General features: G+C 42.1%; 1 protein-coding gene across 1 annotated transcript; it reads right to left on the minus strand.

The window, feature by feature from the left end:
- Nucleotides 1-1,587: 1,587 nt before the first annotated feature.
- Nucleotides 1,588-12,769, minus strand: TAT (tyrosine aminotransferase). Its single transcript, XM_006878628.1, has 12 exons — nt 12,699-12,769; nt 11,924-12,169; nt 11,675-11,779; nt 10,151-10,218; nt 9,208-9,366; nt 8,755-8,893; nt 8,050-8,102; nt 6,596-6,748; nt 4,666-4,794; nt 3,649-3,732; nt 2,786-2,884; nt 1,588-1,869 (listed from the first exon to the last, which is right to left on the minus strand). Exons 2-12 carry the CDS (start codon nt 12,156-12,158, stop codon nt 1,729-1,731), a joined length of 1,365 nt encoding a protein of 454 aa, XP_006878690.1. The 5' UTR covers nt 12,159-12,169; nt 12,699-12,769; the 3' UTR covers nt 1,588-1,728.
- Between the last annotated feature and the right edge of the window lie 5,362 nt (nt 12,770-18,131).

Genomic DNA, 18,131 nt, shown 5'->3' on the forward strand with positions numbered 1-18,131 from the left:
ACAGTACTGAAAATCCCATGGACTGCCAGCAGAACAAATACATACGTCTTGGAGAAGGTGCAACCATAGTGTTCCTTGAAGGCAAGAATGGGCAAAGCTTCATCTCACATAGTTTGGGCATGTTAGGAGGGGCTCTTCCTTGGAGAGGGACATCGTGCTTGGAAAGGTGGAGCATCAGGGAAAGCGAGGAAGGCCCTAGGCTAGATTGATGCAGTGATTGAAACAATAGACGTGTGTATGTTAGAGATGATGAGAATGGTGCAGGATAGGACAGAGTTCAGATCTTTGTTTCATAGAGTTGCGATGAACCTTACTCTGCAGGAACAGGTAGTCATGAAGGAAGCTCAATTGGCCTAGAAGTAAAGAGTTGTGCTGCCAGCCCACAGGCACACAGTTCAAATCTTCTAGGTGCTCTGTGGGAGACAGATAAGCACTCTCCCCCCTCTTGTGTGATTTACTACCTTTAAAATCTCGCTGGAGTCAACTGACTCCATAAACAAAACTCCATAAACTCTGACTCTAGCAACAAAAGATAGTAATAACAAGGGCCCTGGTGGCACCGTGGTTAAAGGATTTAGCTGCTACCTAAATACTCAGCGTTTAAACCCATCAGCTAGTCCTCAGGAGAAAGATGAGGCAGTTTCCTTCCCATAAAGCCTGGAGGGTACTATCAGCAGTTCTGCTTTGTCCTATAGAGTCACTGTGCGTCAGAATGGATTTAATAGCAGGGGCTTTGAGTTAGTCAGTAGTGCAGATCAAACAAGGGGCAACACCTGACAATTGGGGAGGGAAAAAAAACCACATGACAGAGGAGCGTACCTTGTATTATTTATTTTTTTTAAAAAAAGGAAAACAATAATTTATACCCTTGGCAAAATAAAAGATCTTCTCAATATAAATGTTTCTTTAAAAAACACAATATATTATTTATATTTATATATATTTCTAAATAGCAGTAAATCAGTATCAGTGTCACAGCAAAAGACATAATGATCCTGTAACAAATGAGAATGGCTGTTCCTGGCTCTTAAAACGTAGTAGTTGTAGAAAGTCTCCTGATTCCTCCTCTTTAATTTAGTACCAACCAATATGACCTCTTTCTATGAAAGCACAGGTTACACATAAATCTAGGTTTGCAAAGTCAATCAATAAAAGGATATTTATTTGCATCACAAGATTTGTCCTCCTCTTCCCACCCACCTCCCCAAAAAATAAAGCAAAGCAAAGATTTCTATCAGAGATACTTCAAACAACAAATTTTTCTAATACACTTAGAATATGATTACCAAATCCATGTGTGTCCCCCACCCAATTTGTTTTCAGTTTGGGCTCTAGTGTATTAATGAGGTATATCGGAAGTGAGGAAGAGAGTGGGGCTTAAGTGTTGACAAGGGAAGTTTCTTCTTGTTCTTGGCACGAGGATGAAGGAAGCACACAAATTCTCCTCAGCTTTTGTTTCTCTCCCCTGACTGTTCTTTATCCTTTCTTGTCTTTATTTCTGCTGCTTTCTGGCAAATGTTGGTTCACCTGGTACTCTTGGGGGGTAAGGGAAGGAGGAACCCATGTGGAAGGGATATGTAGATTGCAGGGGAACAAAGGAGCAATCCTGAACCAGTGATGGGGTGTTGATGAGGCCCCTTGCCCTAGACACCCATTTCCAGAGGAGCATCAGGGCCCAGCCCAGCACATTTCAAACGGGGCACATCTTCAGAGAAGGTCAACCACTGCCTATTTGTCGCACTCCTCCTGGCTCCCCTCGGCACAGTGGTAATGCTGCTCACAGAACTCCTGGATCCGGTTGCAGGCCTCCAGCATCATCACCTCGGGCACCGTGATCACCACACGGAAGAAGTTCGGGTACTCAAAGCACTGCGAAAGTGAGAGCCTGTTACCTTCGGAGCAGCTGAATCTGGTTCCACATCACCTTAAGTATGGTCAGAACCCCGGTCTGCAAAGCAGCAGTGAATATCACTTCGCTTCTCAGATGCTAAGGGACCAGGTAGGTGGTTGAGTTAAGGCATCTCAAAAGGAAGCTCAATTCCCCCCTCCCCCCATCTAGTGTATTACTGTCATTTGTTCTCGAGTCAGAGCCAACGTGTGGCTGACCCTCCAGTGCATTTGCTTGGGAGGAGATGGCCCATCTGGTTTTGAATCACTTGTCTTTGAGATTGCAGTGCAGCTTCTTACCATTAAATCACCAGAGCTCCCTAATGGACTTTCTAAGATGGGTAATCTCCCTGTGCAATTAACTGCCTCTGAAAACCCTCTGGAGGGTGGGTTATGGGTCAGTTCCAGCTCGATGGCACATGACAACGACAAGGAGTATACTCCTTAGTTTACTTTTTGATTGTCGGATGTTGCTTGATCTACCTGATACATTACTTACTCAACCAAACTTTGTATACTCCCTAGTATATTAGACAATGACTTTTCTTTCAGGTATAGGTGAAATAATAACAAGGGAGAAACAGATTTCAAATAAAGGCTATGATTGAATCAAATGAGAATACATATGGGAGAGGGGTAGCAAAGATTCCCAGGAGATCAAATGGTTTGCGCTGAACAACTTGCACTCAAAAGGTTGGCAGTGCATTTCAGAAAAAAAGGCCTGTGTGTCTCCTTTTCTTGAGATTGTGCCTAGAAAGCCCTGTGGAGCAGTTCTGCTCTATAACATATGGGGCAGAGTCAACTCCAGAGCAACCAAGAACACGAGAAAGGGCAGCCTGGGGAGACTCCGAGGATTCTAGAAATGTTAGGAGTCTCCTGAGAGGCACTAAGTTCTCACCGTTGCTGGAAGGCAGTGGACAGATTGCTCCGCAACTAATCGCTCAGTGAACTCCACGTCATTCGCAAATTCTGGGAAATGTTCCATCTCAATGCCCACCTATTCCAAGATTGGAAGGAAAAAGTTAACTTATCAGGAGGGGAAACTCCTTCTGGTAGAAATTAAGATAGGGATGCCGCCATGAGATACCTTGAAACTCTACTGTAGCTAACTCAAACTCAAGTTAGATACTATAACTAACTCAAAACTTCTAGCATGCATTTATGAACTCGTGAATTTTTCACAGGGAAGCAAGGATGTATTTATGTTAATAGTTTGTTGAAACTTTCCTTTCTGGATGCTGATAAAGTAAAGCTGAAGAGACAATGCTTGTGCTTCTCAAAAGAGGCACTATTAGCATTATGGTGGGCTAGGCAATTCTTTACTGTGTGGGACTATCCCATCCATTGTAGCATATTTAGCATTGCCAACCCACAAAATACCAGAAGCACACACCCTCCCCCCAGTCATTCTTAAAATAAAAATCCTATACTTTCCCAAACACCTCTAGGGAACTAGTATCACCCATAGTTGAGAACAATTGTGAAGGGAGCCTATTCTTTGTGTCTTAGGCCTTCTTATATCCAGAGTGTCTGTATTAAGTCATATTAAGAGGTTTCTGAGTAAGGGTTAAATCACTTCGGTGGGACAGCTCAGAGCAAGACCATTTATAAACTGATGGACTTGGGATTCTAACTCCGTAATGTCACGAACGGCAGTTCCTTGAATTCCTCAGTGCATGATCGCTTATGGGAGCCCTGTGGCATGGCTTCCCTTTGCTTTATGGCATTTATAGATCTAATGCCCGTCACCCACGTACTTACCATGAGGTACATGGCCCCGGAAGGACGGACAGGCCTAAGTCCAGGGACAGCAGCCAATGCCCCATAGCAGAGATCAGCATTGGACTACAAGAGAGACAGAGAAATAAATAATAAATAAAGGAGACTCAAGTGGCTTGACAAAGGCATTTGTCATTTTATTACACTTCATTATATTGCTTTTTATTATGAATTGGAAATTGTGGTAAACCTGCACTGGGTAAGTCAACCAGTGCTGTTTCCAATAGCATGTGTTCACTTTATGTCTCTGTGTTATATTTGGCAATATTTCCTCATGTGACTGCACACTTTTCCCTTATACTGTTGCACACTTAGTAGACTGTGTTGTTATTGTGCACCATCAAACTGGAACCAACTCCTAGCTGACCTTCCAGTGGGTTTTCAGAGGTTGTAAATCACATGAGAGGGAATTGCCCATCTTTTTCCTGAGGAGTCACTGGTGGGTTTGAACCACGTTTCTTTGGGTTGGCAGCACAGCTCCTTATCAACTAGGCTACCAAGGCTCCCTACTAAACTATAATGTAGAGCAAACATCAATTTTATATATACTAGGAAACCAAAAAATGTGTGTGACTCACTTTATTTTGATGTTCCCTTTGCTGTGGTGGTCTGATCAAACCTGCAATAACACCTAGGTATGTAAGGAGGGACAGGTCCTTGGAGAGGGACATCATGCTTGGGAGGGTGGAGGGACAGTGCAAGAGGAGAAGACCCTCTATGAGGTGGATTGATTCAGTGACTGGGATAATCGGGATGGGTGTGTCAGAGGCAGTGCGATTGGCACAGGATAGAGCAAAGTTTAGGGCTGCTGTACATAGAGTTGCTATGAGTCTCAAGTGACTCGACGGCACATAACAATAACAACAGCAATGTCTGTATTTATATGGGAGCCACATCCAGGACAGATGTAGAAGCCCCATTGTCCAGAAGTGAGAACCAGTTCTTCCCTTTCCATTGGTGGCATCCCCTGTCCCTGGAAGTAGAAGGCTGTGGGCTTACCTTGAGGAAGCTTAGAGTGTTGTGGTAGAACTCTTGAGGGGTGCGACGCAGGATACTTTTAAGAGCCCCCTGGACTATGGTACAAGGTCCCAAGATCCTCTGGCTCAGCTTCACCAGCCCTTCTCGGATCTAAAAGACCCCCAGACAGCACAGTTAGCATTTACTAAGCAATCCTGCGCCCGAGATTCTTATAACAAGTGTTATTTCTACCAAGTTTAAAAATTTGGGGAAGTGATGGTGCCTAGTGACACACTGAACTCAGATCACCTAGGTTTATATCCTGGCTCTTCCACACACCTGTTACTAAGTGACTCTACACAAATTACTTCATTTTTCTGTGACTTCATTTTCTCAACTTTAAAATGGAGTTGTAGTGTGAGCCTCAAAGATGGGTTTTTTTTTTAAAGCCATTACAATTATCCCTTTCTGGTCTCTGGCTATATTAATTGCAGGGATATGATTTTACAAATCAGTATGGTCTTGTAAATCACCAACAGCTGTGAGACTAGGATAAAAGAAAAAATGCTTCCCACACTGGGCAGTAAGACTTGAGAAAGACTTGAAGCAAGACTTGAGGCAGCAAGACCCTGGTGAGAGTGAGACCTTGGTGGTGGAGAGACTTTGGCATTGCTGTGTGCAAGGTGTGACCTGAGGCCTCTTGCATCTGTATTGGCCACAGTTAAAAATGTGGCTGTTCTTTCCAGATGTTCAAAGGAGAAGCTAATGTATAACTGCTGTGAGGCAAACTTTGCTGGATGATTTGTTTATAACTAGTCTGAGGCAAACTTTGCTGGATGATTTGGATTTGATTGCTGAACTGAAACAGGAGCCTGGACTTATTGAGGAATTGTGCCTTGGAACTGTTGGGCTAAAGCCTGGACTTGTATTGTGAGATATTCTTTGCCTCCCCCACTAACTTCCCTAATAAAACCCATTGTTGGTACCATAACGTGAGTCTGTGAGTCAGTAACAAATAAGTGAACCTTTGCTGCTGGAACTCTAGAAGCACTATGGGGCTTGGCTTTGGGCTCTTTATCTGTATTATGCTCTGCGGTAGTGAGAGGCTGTGCTATTGTTCTTAGTCCCTCTGGCCCTTTCAGAGAGATGCTCATGGCCCTGTGCCCCCATGGCCTGTTTTCTCCTTTTTATACAGGAGTCCATATTAATACAGGCCTGACAGAGTTGTAATAATGACACTAATGTATGTACAGAGAGACAACAGCAGTTCAGAGGATCAGCTAGGGATGAGGGAGGAAAGTGAGCTTATATTAATGGAGGAAGAACTACTCAGAAATGGAGAGTCAAAGTGGTAGCACAACTCAAAGCACACAATCAGTTCCACTGAATTAGACTTGTAGAAATTATTGAATTGGTGTATAGTTTGCTGTTTGTGATCTCAACAACAAAATTAATTTTTAAAAACACATATAAAGCCCTGACTTAACAATGTATACCATATACTGTGCACTAGTGCATACTATGCGTACAATGTATTATAAGCCCTCAAACATCATGGTTTTCTTGCTCAGGGTCCTGAAATTGGAATGGATGGAATGTCTTCACAGAGGCACCTACAAGAAACGGAGTGAGGAGGAAGAGCAACTACCATCTTTACCTGCTGCCTTTCCAGGTACCTGAACTATGAGGTCAAAAACTATTTTCCTGGGGAGCTCTGGTGGCCTAGTGGCAAGAAGCTGCACTGCAATCCCAGAGGAACACGGTTCGAATCCACCAGACGCTCTGCCGGAGAAGGAGGCGCAATATCCTCCTGTACCAGTCAGATCTGATTTGACGGTACACGCACACAAAATAAAAAAAAAATTAAAAAACAAACAAACAAAAAAAACAACTATTTTCCTGACTCCTTACCACTGTGTGCATAAAGTATGCGTGCGAAACACAGCGGACTGTTTCCCCACATTGCTCTCACCTCATTGCCAAAAATGTCCTTTCGGTCGTGGATGAGGACCCACCCCAGCCGCCAGCCAGGAACCAGCCAGCGCTTGGCCAGCCCGCCACAGGACAGGACGGGAACGCTGGTGCTGAGGGTTGCTAGAGGCTCGTATTTGCAGTCTGCAAACACCTAATGACAAGAGGGACTCATTAGACTTCTCTGCTAGCCTGCTTTTCCAACCCATGCCTTTTCCTTACTTACTGGGGAAAGACAGAATCATCCCTATTGTGGGTTAGAACCATCCCTACTCTGACACAAGATTGAGCTTCCAAAGGGTGACCTATTTGTTTTCAGGTCTAGGTTATAGGAAACCCAAAAAGGTATAAACTGGTCACCTTTTGGGTTATCCCAGTACTGTGTATGATCCCATGAAAATGACTCTATGAAATGAGTGGCTGTTGGAGCTACAGATCTAAAGATAAAAATATGGGCTCATAACCCCTTATTTAAAACTCCTAGCTCTAGGTAAGTTTCAGAATGGGGACTTAGATTTGAGAAAGGTCATGTTGTAGTTATACCGTAAGATAGAGCAAAGAGCCTCAGTGGCTTAATGGTTTGTATGTTGGCTTGCTATCTAAAAGATTGGCCGTTTGAATCCACCAACTCTGAAGCAAAAAGATGAGACCATTTGATTCTGTTCCTTTCAGTCTTGGAAATCCCATGTTGGAACTGACACTATAGTAGTGGGTTTGGATTCAGGATATCATATATTATGTAACACTTATTATTAGATTTGGGAAGTGTCCATTAATTATACATCTTGATATTTCTACCACTTTAAAAAGACAAATAAAAATCTATAAATATCTCCTATCAGGTCAAGTCAGGTTTGCTACCAAATAAATTCCACATATCTTTGGGGTTTCATAGCTTTTTTGGCTAAGGAGTCCTGAAAACACACACACACACACACACACACACATTGTTGTTGAGTGTTGTCGACACACAGTGACCCCATATGCCAGAGTGGAATTGTCCCATAGTGTTTTCTTGCTTGTAATCTTTACAGAAGTAGATCGGCAAGTCTTCCTCCTGAGAAGTTGTTGGGTGGGTTCAGATTCCACCCTTTCCATTAACACAGCAGAATGCTTAACAGAGTTGTGTCACTATAACACACACACACACACACACACACACACACACACACACACACACACACTTTAAGGATGAAGGGTTGCCTCTGATTATTCTAATCACTACTTTTGAAAGTTCTTAAAGTACACTATGAGAACATAAAAGAAACTCTGGTGGCCTCGTTATAAGAAACTGCACTGCAATCCCATTGCAACTCTCTTCTATGTGACTTAAAGCCTCTGAAAACCCATTGGAGGGCCAGCTGTAGCTCTGTTCCAACTCGAGGGCATGCAACAACAACGTGAAGTAATTTACAGCTGAGATATCTGTAGGTGCTCAGTCTTGCTAAGACTCACCATGTCTCCATAAATCTCATCAGCTAAGATGGGGACACACTGCCTTTCAGCCACTGAAAAGAAGAGAAACATGTGGAAATTATTCTTAATGAGAATTATCTTAAAACTATTCACCTAGTCATCTTATACTCTCTATTTCATGTTTATGGGTTGTTTTTTCCCCCCTTTGTCTTAAAGAATTGGGAATTTTATTGATTTTTCTAGGGTACAGAGCTTCAATTTGCAGTTAAACCAATTAGGTAATCACATTTTTTTCATATGATGGGAGAGGTGGAGAGGCCAGCATTTCTTATTCCGCTGCTTCTTTTAGACAAGCCCTACAGCCTTGTGGCACACTGTGCTCTAGCGACCCGGAGGACCTCCTTCCCTTGTGTGGGATGTGGGGAAGGACACTCTCATTCCAGAAACCATTATCTTTTCTTTTTTTTTTTTTCTTTGTTCTATGAAAGGGTTTAATTTTTTTAAGATATGCAATTAAACCTTTATTCTATATTGTCTTTTTCTTCATTGAACTTATCTCCTTTATTATTATTATTATTTTATACTGGTTTACATGCAAAGTTCATAAAGTTCATATACATTGTTTTTCAAACTGGATCTTGCCCCTTTTGCTAACCCATCTCTCCCTCCACCCATCAAATTGTGTGTCCCTATGAGGGAGAAGGTTTTCGTCCACATTTCTTTTGTACAGTCCTCTGGACTTACCTGCCAGAATTTTCTGAAGATGCCTTTTGCTGAACACAGATCCACAGGGGTTTGATGGATTATTAACAATGAGACACGCTGTCTTTTCATCAATCAGAGATTCCAGTTGCTTCAGGTCAATTTCCCAAGACTTCTCTGGCTAGAGTAGAGGAAAGGGAAACCTTAAGATGATTTGGAGAAACTTAAGGGGATTACTCACTTCACCCAAGGTTGTGATGTTGCAGGTTTTCAGGAGGCAGTAAATCACACAGGAGGAGACTGGACATCTTCCTCCCACAGAGCAGGTCATGGATTCACACTGCGTGACTTAGTGTTGGCGGCACAACTCCTCCCCACTAAGCCACCAGAGCCCCCTCCCAGGGATGTAATGTACATGCTAAGACGGGCTTGACCAGCCCCCTCCTCTTGGGGTAGGAACTGAGCATTTGAGGCTAAAATGAAAAAGTCATTTACCAACAGATTGTAGAGTTTGACCTCAATTCCCATAGATTCAGCCAAAGTCTTATAGAGCGAGAAACCAGGTCTGGGGACTAGGATATTTTGTCCTGGATTGGCCAGCACAGCTAAACAAAGTTCAATAGCCTGACTGCAGCCACTTGTCAGGATGACATCCTGTGAACAGCACGAGAGATGAACTTTGTTAGGCTTTTCAACAGCTGGAGGAGAGAAGAGCTCACTAGAAGGGTGGATAAAGAACAGTATTAAATTCACTTGTACAAATCCTAGGTAAAGTAACAGGGACTGTGTACTAAGCCAAACCAAAATAAATTCACATTTACATAAGTAATATTACTGAAAACGTTGACCTTTGTTTTTTAGGTTGGTTTTTTAATTTCTTTATTCACTTTAAAAGGGCAAGTTGGCACACTTCCCCTGGGACAACAGGGTGGCCTTGGACTTTTCCATCTGGCTATTTGTTTCTTTATTTTGGCTAGAGAGTTGACCCCGGCTCTTCTTTGAATTGCAGGTGAAGGACGTCTCTTACGTTAGGAAACACCGGTGGATGTTGATATCAGTGCAGTGTGCTGTGCTTTCTCAGACATCCCATCAGAGTGACCTTTAGGTGAGTCGCACAAGCTTCTGATTTTTAAAGATCTCGTTGATGAAATGAAAAAGGATGCTAGGTATTTAGTGCTTAGGAGTTCTTTTCCAGTGACCTCTGCAGATGATCAAGTACAGGGTGACCCCTGAGTCCTTCTGCACTTCTGTGAGACAGACATCACGTGGGCCGTACACACCATTCTTATTATATGTTCAAAATAATGACGTGAAATGACATTAGTCACCGATTAGTGGCCCCCACTGTATTAGAAGACCTCAAATGGCTGAAGGTCTTCTGCTTTCTGACATTCCTCCAAGAGACCAGAGAAAAGAAAAGGAAAGGCTGTTACTTTACCTTAGCTTCCAGGGGTGCCTCAGGACAGTGGTAATAAGAAGCGATCTCCTCTCGACTGGACAAGTAGCCTAGAAGAGTAAAGGAAGGGAGGTGGAGGCTTTCATCCCTCAATGGACAGTGAAGCCCAAAAGAGACAAGTTACCTCTGCACAGAGTACATACTCCCTATAGACTGTGTACCGCCAGGGCCCCGGGAGGTCTTTATAAACTTTTTATAACCTATAGCTCAATTCTTTATCTTGATTTTGCTTTTATTTTTGTTGTAAGAAACTTTACAAGAGTTAACCAATCAGCTTTTAAGCCGTGTCTCTGTACTTCTCTGAGGTGCTTTAGGAATCCTATTTTAGGGTGAAACACGGTTCTTACTCTGTGTAGAATATCTTTCTATATACATATATTGTGCAGGAAGTGAATGTGCCGCACTGAAGCACAGGCAAGGAAATGTTTCTTTTACTGAAAACTTCAAGTTGTTGTTAGGTGCCATCAAGTCAAGTATGACTCACAGTGACAGAGCTGACGCTGTGCCGTCCTCATCATCTCTGACGCACTTGAGCCCACTGCTGAAGTCACTGTATCAGTCCATCTCATTGAGAGCCTTCCTCTCTCTCACTGACCCTCAGTGTTTCCAAACACGATGTCCCTCTCCAAGGAAAAGCCTACCCTAACAACATACCCAAAGTATGTGAGATAAAGTTTGGCCATGCTTGCCTCCAAGGAGTACTCTTGTCATCCTTTGTCCAGGACATATGTGTTTGTTCTTTATACAGTCCATCAGATAGTCACTCCTCCTCCCCAGCACAACAGCTTTGAAATGTTTAATAGATGCAGAGAACTAAACCTTAATAGAAAAAATGTTTTTCGGCTGAAAACATCTTTCCAGCCTTTCACTATGATGGCCTATTCTCTGCCACTGTTAGCTTTTTTTTACCCTTTTAATCTTAAATAGAGGTCTCTGGTGGCCTAGTGGTAAGAAGTTGCACTGCCAACCCAAAGGTAAGAGGTTCCAATTTATCTCCTGCTCCTCAGGAGAAAAATGGGCACTCCCCTCCCATGAAATTTACAGCCCCTGAAAGTTGGCTGTGGGGTCAGCTATGCATTGATTCCAACTCCAAGGCACATAACAGCAACAATCTTAGTTACAGTTGCATTTCAGCGTGTTCCATACCATAATTAAAATAGGCTGTAAAAAATAAAAGCAAAGGAGCTATTTCTGTAAGGGGGGAAAATGTTAATTCAGGGACTAGAATAATCAGTAAGCAAACCCAAGGCCTTCCTACTAGAATAGTGGTAGAACAGAAGCAGTGTCTGAGAATTAGGTTCTGGGAGTCTAGGAGTGGGGTAGCAGTTTGCCAAAGGAAACCTAAAAAAAAATTAGATCTTTGAGACTTATGTTTAAACATAGCAAGATTCCTTTCTCAAAGTCAAATGACCTTACAAGCTATGCCTCAGGAAAACTGCTAGAAATTTATTCCTCTTATATGAGCACTAAAGACTTGACGGGCAGAGGATCCTGGGAAGAGCTTACCAATGGATGGGGCATAACCGTTGTACTTCCCCGAGTCCAGGGCATCCTTCATTGCTTGAGTGACTTCAGGGTCTGTAGGCAGATTTCCAAACACAGTTGGGTCCCCTTTTCATGGAAAGAGTTAAAAATAAAGGAGCCATCAAGAGCTTACTCTTCCATGCCCAGTATTCAGACACACCCTTCACTCTCTTCTTCTCCAAATAACCCTTGGGGATGAGGGTAGATGAGGGTCAGCCGTCTCCAACTCACCGATTGACAGAGCAATCATCATCTTATTTGGATTTGGCGTCACCTTCATGCTGTCCACAATGGCCCGGATGGGATTGAAGGTTTTGTTGGATGTGTCTGACGGCATCACCGACCACCTGGCCTTCCTGCCCTTCTTTTTGCCCTGCACAGAGCCCCTCCCATCAATGTTGACATGCACATCCAGGACCGAGGAGAGGGCGCCTTTGCTGTTCATCTTAATCACGTAAGGGTCCATTGTTAGTTAGCCTTTAGGAAAAAGAAAGAGGTTCCAGGGAAACGCACAACAGACCAAAGGGAGTCAAACATCAGGGTGATCAGATGTCATGAGTCTTTCCAAGCATCCTATTTCATTGCCTTCTCTCTCACTTAAAGTAGCTTTGTCATAGAAATGGGGAGCTTTAGAACTTCTCACTGAGGTAGGAGATGAAGCGAGAGCCTCGCCTGCAATGTCAGTAGAGAGCAAATGACACTAAGGAAAAAATTGTCAAACAGTCAAAAACTGTTAGACATGCTTTTCTATCGAGCACCTACCCAGGAGAGAATTTCTCATGAGCACATATGCAGGAGAGAATTTCTCTAAAGTCTCACCTGGCTGGGTTTTGCCTGGAAGAAACACTCTGCACTGTTAGAAACTTATCATTAACATGATAAGTGATCAAGAAGCCCTTGCCCATAAGTTCATATGTGTATCAGTACACCACAAGGTAAATGCATCACAAAGAGAAGAATCAGCAACCTTCCCAACACCAGATTTGCTGAAAATTTAAGACCGTACCTTTCGAGTGTAGAAGCAGCTCCAAGGAGACAAATCTGAAAGCTCACTGAGTTCTTCTTTGCCAAGTTACAATGACAGTGAACTCAGACGCAAATTCTGACACCTGAAATAGTCTCCACAAATGGGTGTTGGGCCTAAAGCTTGTATCCTATTGGTCGAAGGGGAGAGCTTAAGCAGACACTCCGCCCCTTGTTCTCTTTCCCTCCCTTCCCAATTTCCAGGTTTTGCTGCCGCTTGCCCTAAACCAGACCCCCACCCCCAGATCAGTAATTTGCCCTCACCTCAAGCATCTGTAATTCTCTGCTGTTTCTGAACACATTTAAAATGCTGGAGGAGGGTATCAAAAGGTGGTTGGTGATCTTTATTAAAAAAATGCTTTGAGGGTTTTTAATAAAAACTGAAACTACTGAAACAAAACAAACAATTGAAATTCAAATAGAACAGGGTTATGTAAAGTAAAAAGTGAAGGCCCTCCCTTGTAGTCTCTTACGTGTGCATGCCATTCTTGCTCACACAGGTAAGCAGTGTTAATAGTGTTGGCTTTTTCTATCCATTTGCCAAGAGAGATCCGGAGTCCTTTAGTCCAGAGGGAGTCTTGCTGCTGACCCAAAGGCAGCACCTCTCTGAGAGTTTGAGTTCACCATTGGCTCTGAGACAAAAAGGCATTCTCCTCTCATAAGATTTACAGCTCCCACCCCACCCCACCCCGAGACTCAGCTACAAGTTGATTCCAATGACAATGAGTTTGTGAGACGCATTCACCAACACTGATAGATGTAGATTATTTTCTAGATTACCAAAACACAGATGGCATGATAGCTGTACAACTTTTTTCAGAGTAGTGTTTTGTTTTTCTTTTACTTCATACATTTTGGACACAAAGATCAACTCCAGTCAGTATGAATTGGCTGTTGTTGTTGTTGTTGTTGTTAGGTAACTTCATGCTGACTCACAGCAACCCTACAAACTACAGATCGGAACCTTGCCCTATACTGCACCCTCGTCATGATCTCTGCAAACCCCAGAGGGAACAAATTGAATAACTAAAGCAAATAGCCCAGCTAACAAGTACCTTAAAACAAAGGGTCTCTATTGCAACAGCAACATGTGCAATATTACATCACATACATATTCTTAGTCACTTACCTGCTATTGGAACAAAATGTCAAGTAAGATCTAAACAACACTCTGAGCACTGTACAGACTCCATTTTGTGCTTATAAGGTTAGACATTGTTTTCATAACAAATCCTGAGGTATAACGTATGTAGAACAGGAATGTGTGTACATGACACAAGAATATGTGTGCGTGACACAAGAAAGTGTGTATGTGACTGAAGACACGAGCTACGTGACTGAGGATATGAGCTGCATGACTGAGAATATGAGCTATGTGACTGAGGATGTGAGCTCCGTGACTGAGGATGTGAGCTGCGTGACTGAGGATGTGAGCTGCGTGACTGAGGATGTGAGCTGCGTGACTGAGGATGTGAGCTACCCGAGCTAGTGACCTGAAGATGTGGGCTGTTACCCGCCTAGGCACGAGCCAAACACAAACCGACCCATTAGCTGTTCCCCTCATCCACCAATCATGTTCCCGAATACCTCACTTTGGTAAAGTAATCTATAAAAGGCCTGTGTGCCTTCACTCGGGGTCGTCATTTCTATTGGCTTGTAGACCCCTGCGTGCTGGAGTTTGTTTTTCAGAATAAAGCACTCTTACTGATTGCATAGTGAGTCAGTGGTCTTTCGGGTGGCAATTTACAGACCTAACAAACACCACCTCTAATTACGTCATAGGGTTCATGGTTGGGAGTTCAGCATTTCTGTGAATCTTGGAAAAGACACGACACACACTGAAGGGTTAAGAGGGATCTGCAGTGGCCTCATGGCACAGGTCTTACCTGTTTGTATTGGGAGTCGAAGAGTTACATAAATTCTTTCATCTACCTTGCAGTGATTTGAGTCTAGGAAGATTGAATAGGCTTTTCTATTTCTAAACCTTCTATCTCTCAGCCCAGAATATCTTACTCAGTCTCTTCCCCATTCTAGTGGGGCAGGTAAGGCATGAGGGAAGGACACGAAGCCAGCTAGGTCAAAAGAATCTGACTTCTGAACATGGAAGCCTTGAACCTTGGGCTTAGGAACCAGGACTGCTCTATTTCAAAATGGGAATACTCAGCTCTCGTCTCTTCAACATCACAGAAAAATGACAACACAGCAAAGGAAAAGCTTAAATCAGACCTAGAATTTGGCACCACATGGCAAAAACCAAATGTATATTTGGTTTCCTAGATGTGCTGAGCTCTGTATAGTAGCAGCATACGTCACAGGCTAGCTACACCTGCAGTAGCTGCTCACATAGAAGATGCTACTGTTTCCAAAACACAAAAATGCTGTCTGCAAACTATTAGTTTCCAAGTGCTTTTACTTTCTTCTAACCTCTCATTTAAAAACACACACACACGCGAGCTCTGGTGGCCTAGTGGCAAAGAAGCTGCACTGCAATCATGAAGGTACGTGGTTCAAATCTGCCAGATGTTCTGCTGGAGAAGGAGGGGCAGACACCTCCTGTGTCAGTTGGATCTGATTTGATGGTACATGGAAAGAAAATGAATAAAAATTAAAATATATGTCCACTGGATAAAACCAGCAGAAAAAAGAAAACCACTTCTATTTTCACAACCACTCTTAGGTATTCATGACTTTCTCTGTGCATTCATTTTATTTCCTCACCAGAAAGTTCAAAATACTTAGCTTTTGCTTGTTTGAAGTTTTATAGTATGGATATTTTCCCATGTTATGGAAGACATTCTCTTACCGAGAAGTACCAGAATTTATTTAATTATTTTCCTTAGGGGCTAAATAAAAAGAAAAATAAATTTCTATTACTGTGAGATTCATTACATCCCAGTGCTGTTCTAGAACATGTTTTTTTTTGTTGTTGTTGATTTGTTTCGGTTTGGATTTTTAATTTTTTATTTTAACCAATAACTGAATAGATAATTTTCCCTATTTTCATACAAAAAGGTCAGTTTCACTTCTTTTAACAAACACGTGTTTAACAATTCCACTCTCACTGAACATAGACTGGTTGACAGATTTTTTTTGTTTATTACAAATAAAATACATTGAGCATGGATGAACATTTTTTTATTAGAAACTTTCATCAGCGTCCTGTTACTTGTTAAAGAGTTTCCCAGAAGTGGAATTACATTCTATATACTGACAAAAAATCTAACCAAACTTACTGTGTCCAATTGCTTCTGACTTACAGAAACCCGTGTGTTACAGAGCATGGTTTCCATGGCCGTTATCCTTACAGAAATGTGGTCTTGTGGTATAGAGTTGTGCTACCAACCCAAAGATAGGCAGTTCAACTCCACCAGTTGCTGTGAGGTAGGAAGATGGGCACTCTTTTCTCTCTTGCCATTTACAGCCTCTGAAAACCTGTTGGAGGGTCATTAAACGGTTCTCATTAAATGGCATATAACAACAGTCTACAGAAGCAGGCCTGCTTTCTGAGATGCTGCTAGGTGAGTCTGAACCGCCAACCTTCAGGTTAGTGGTCAAACAGCTAAAAAAGCCTGCTGCTGTCAAATTGATTCTGACTCTGATCCTATAGATCAGAGTAAAAGGTTGTAAATAATTACAAAAGCATATTGCCATGTGTTTCTCCCACAGAGTTCAACATACAGATTGAATAAATATGCTCCAAGGATACATCCCTGATGGATATAATCTCTGATTTTAAGCCACTTCATTGTGTCTGTACTGAACCCGTACCCGTGCCAAGATGCTCAACCAGAGCACCCGTATTTATCTGTGTGTGTATAGTTTCCAAGTTCGTATCATTAAGTGTTCTGGAATTCTCATTCTTCACAGCGTTATTCAGAATTTGTTATGATCCATACAAATTGCCTTTGCACGGTCAATAAACATAGGTAAACATCTCTCTGGTATTCTCTGCTTTTAGTCATCCTTCCTGCATCCTCTTCTGAATCCAGCTTGACTCTCTAGCAGTTCACCGTCAATATTTTTATTTATCTTTAGAAAAATTTTACTTGTGTGTCATTTTAATGACTCTGATAATTTCCACATCCTGTTGAATCATCTCTCTTTGGAATAGAATAAATATGGATTTCTTCCACTTAACCCATCAGGAAACTGTCTTCCAGATAGCTTAGCATACGTGAATGAGCTCTTCCAGAGCTACATACATTTGTTGGTACATCTCAGTTGGCATTCTGTCAGTTCATGGAGTTGTTTTGAGTTTGGCTTTGGAGATTTTTGCTACTATCAGTTTGCACCTCCTTCTTCAGTCCCATCACTTCTTCATAGGCTGCCTCCTGAAATAGTTAAATGTCAACCAGTGTGGGATTTTTTGTACCATGACTCTGTATTTATTTCCACTTCTTTTGCTACCTCCTGCATCACTCAATATTTTGCCAATAGAATCCTTTAGTATCATAACTCAAAGCTTGAACCTTGGTTCATTTCTTTCACTTTGAGAAATGCTGAACATGTTTTTCTCTCTTGGTTTTATAGCTCTAGGTAGCTCTAGGTTTTTGCCCATTTCACAATAATTCTTTAATCTCTACAAATTGCCTTTTGATATCTTCTGCTCAGCCCTGTTACTTCAGGATTTATACAATTTACTTTAGGTACTCTACATTCAAGAACAAGTGTCAGAGTCATTTATGACACTTATTTGGTCTTCTTTTTTCTTGCCTTTTCAATGGCCATTTGTTTTCTTCATTCATAATGTCCTGGGTGTCATGTCATGATTTGTCTCTAGTCATTGGGGTTCAGTGCATCAAATCTATTTTCTATATGGTCTCTAAATTCAGGTTGAATATAGTCTCAAGGACTGTCATTTTCTTCAGCTTCAGTTTGAACTTACATATGCAGTTGTTAGTCTCTTCCCCATTTAGCCCCGATCTTGTTCTGATTGCTGGTATAGAGCTTCTGTAGCATCCTTTTCCGTAGATGTGATCAGTTTGATTCCTGTGTATTCCTTCCAGTGAGTTCAGTATGTATAGTTGCTGTTTACAGTGTTGGAAAACAAATTTCCAGTGGTTTTGGTGTGGCAGGATTCTATCCTGATATCGCGAGTGTTTTTGCCTATCACTGAAATATTTTCCAGCTACTGATAGGTGGTTCCAACTTTTGCATTCCAATCACTACTAATCCAAAGAAACCTTAATTGCATGTTTGATTTATTTCAAACTCTAGGAGTTGGTAAAAATCTTCTATTTCTTCCTCTTTGGTGTAATTGATAGGTGTGCAAATTTGAATAACAGTTCTACAGATTGGTCCTTGTTGCTGTATTGATACTGTCCTATCATGACAGCATTATACTTCAGGATAAGTCTTGGAATGTAATGAATGCATTGCTACGCCTATTTACCATTACTGTCAGAGTAGACCCTGA

Source organism: Elephantulus edwardii, unplaced genomic scaffold, assembly GCF_000299155.1.
Source record: "Elephantulus edwardii isolate Elephantulus edwardi_28Jun2011 unplaced genomic scaffold, EleEdw1.0 scaffold00001, whole genome shotgun sequence".
Lineage (NCBI taxonomy): Eukaryota > Metazoa > Chordata > Mammalia > Macroscelidea > Macroscelididae > Elephantulus > Elephantulus edwardii.

Bases quoted from the DNA above. Each gene is read 5' to 3' on its own strand.
- TAT (XM_006878628.1), bottom strand. From the start codon at position 12,158: ATGGACCCTTACGTGATTAAGATGAACAGCAAAGGCGCCCTCTCCTCG. The intron at 8,894-9,207 runs GTAAATGACTTT...CCTCTACTCTAG, and splicing joins TCAAACTCTACAATCTGTTG to CCAGAGAAGTCTTGGGAAAT. The intron at 2,885-3,648 runs GTAAGTACGTGG...ATCTTGGAATAG, and splicing joins CCGGGGCCATGTACCTCATG to GTGGGCATTGAGATGGAACA.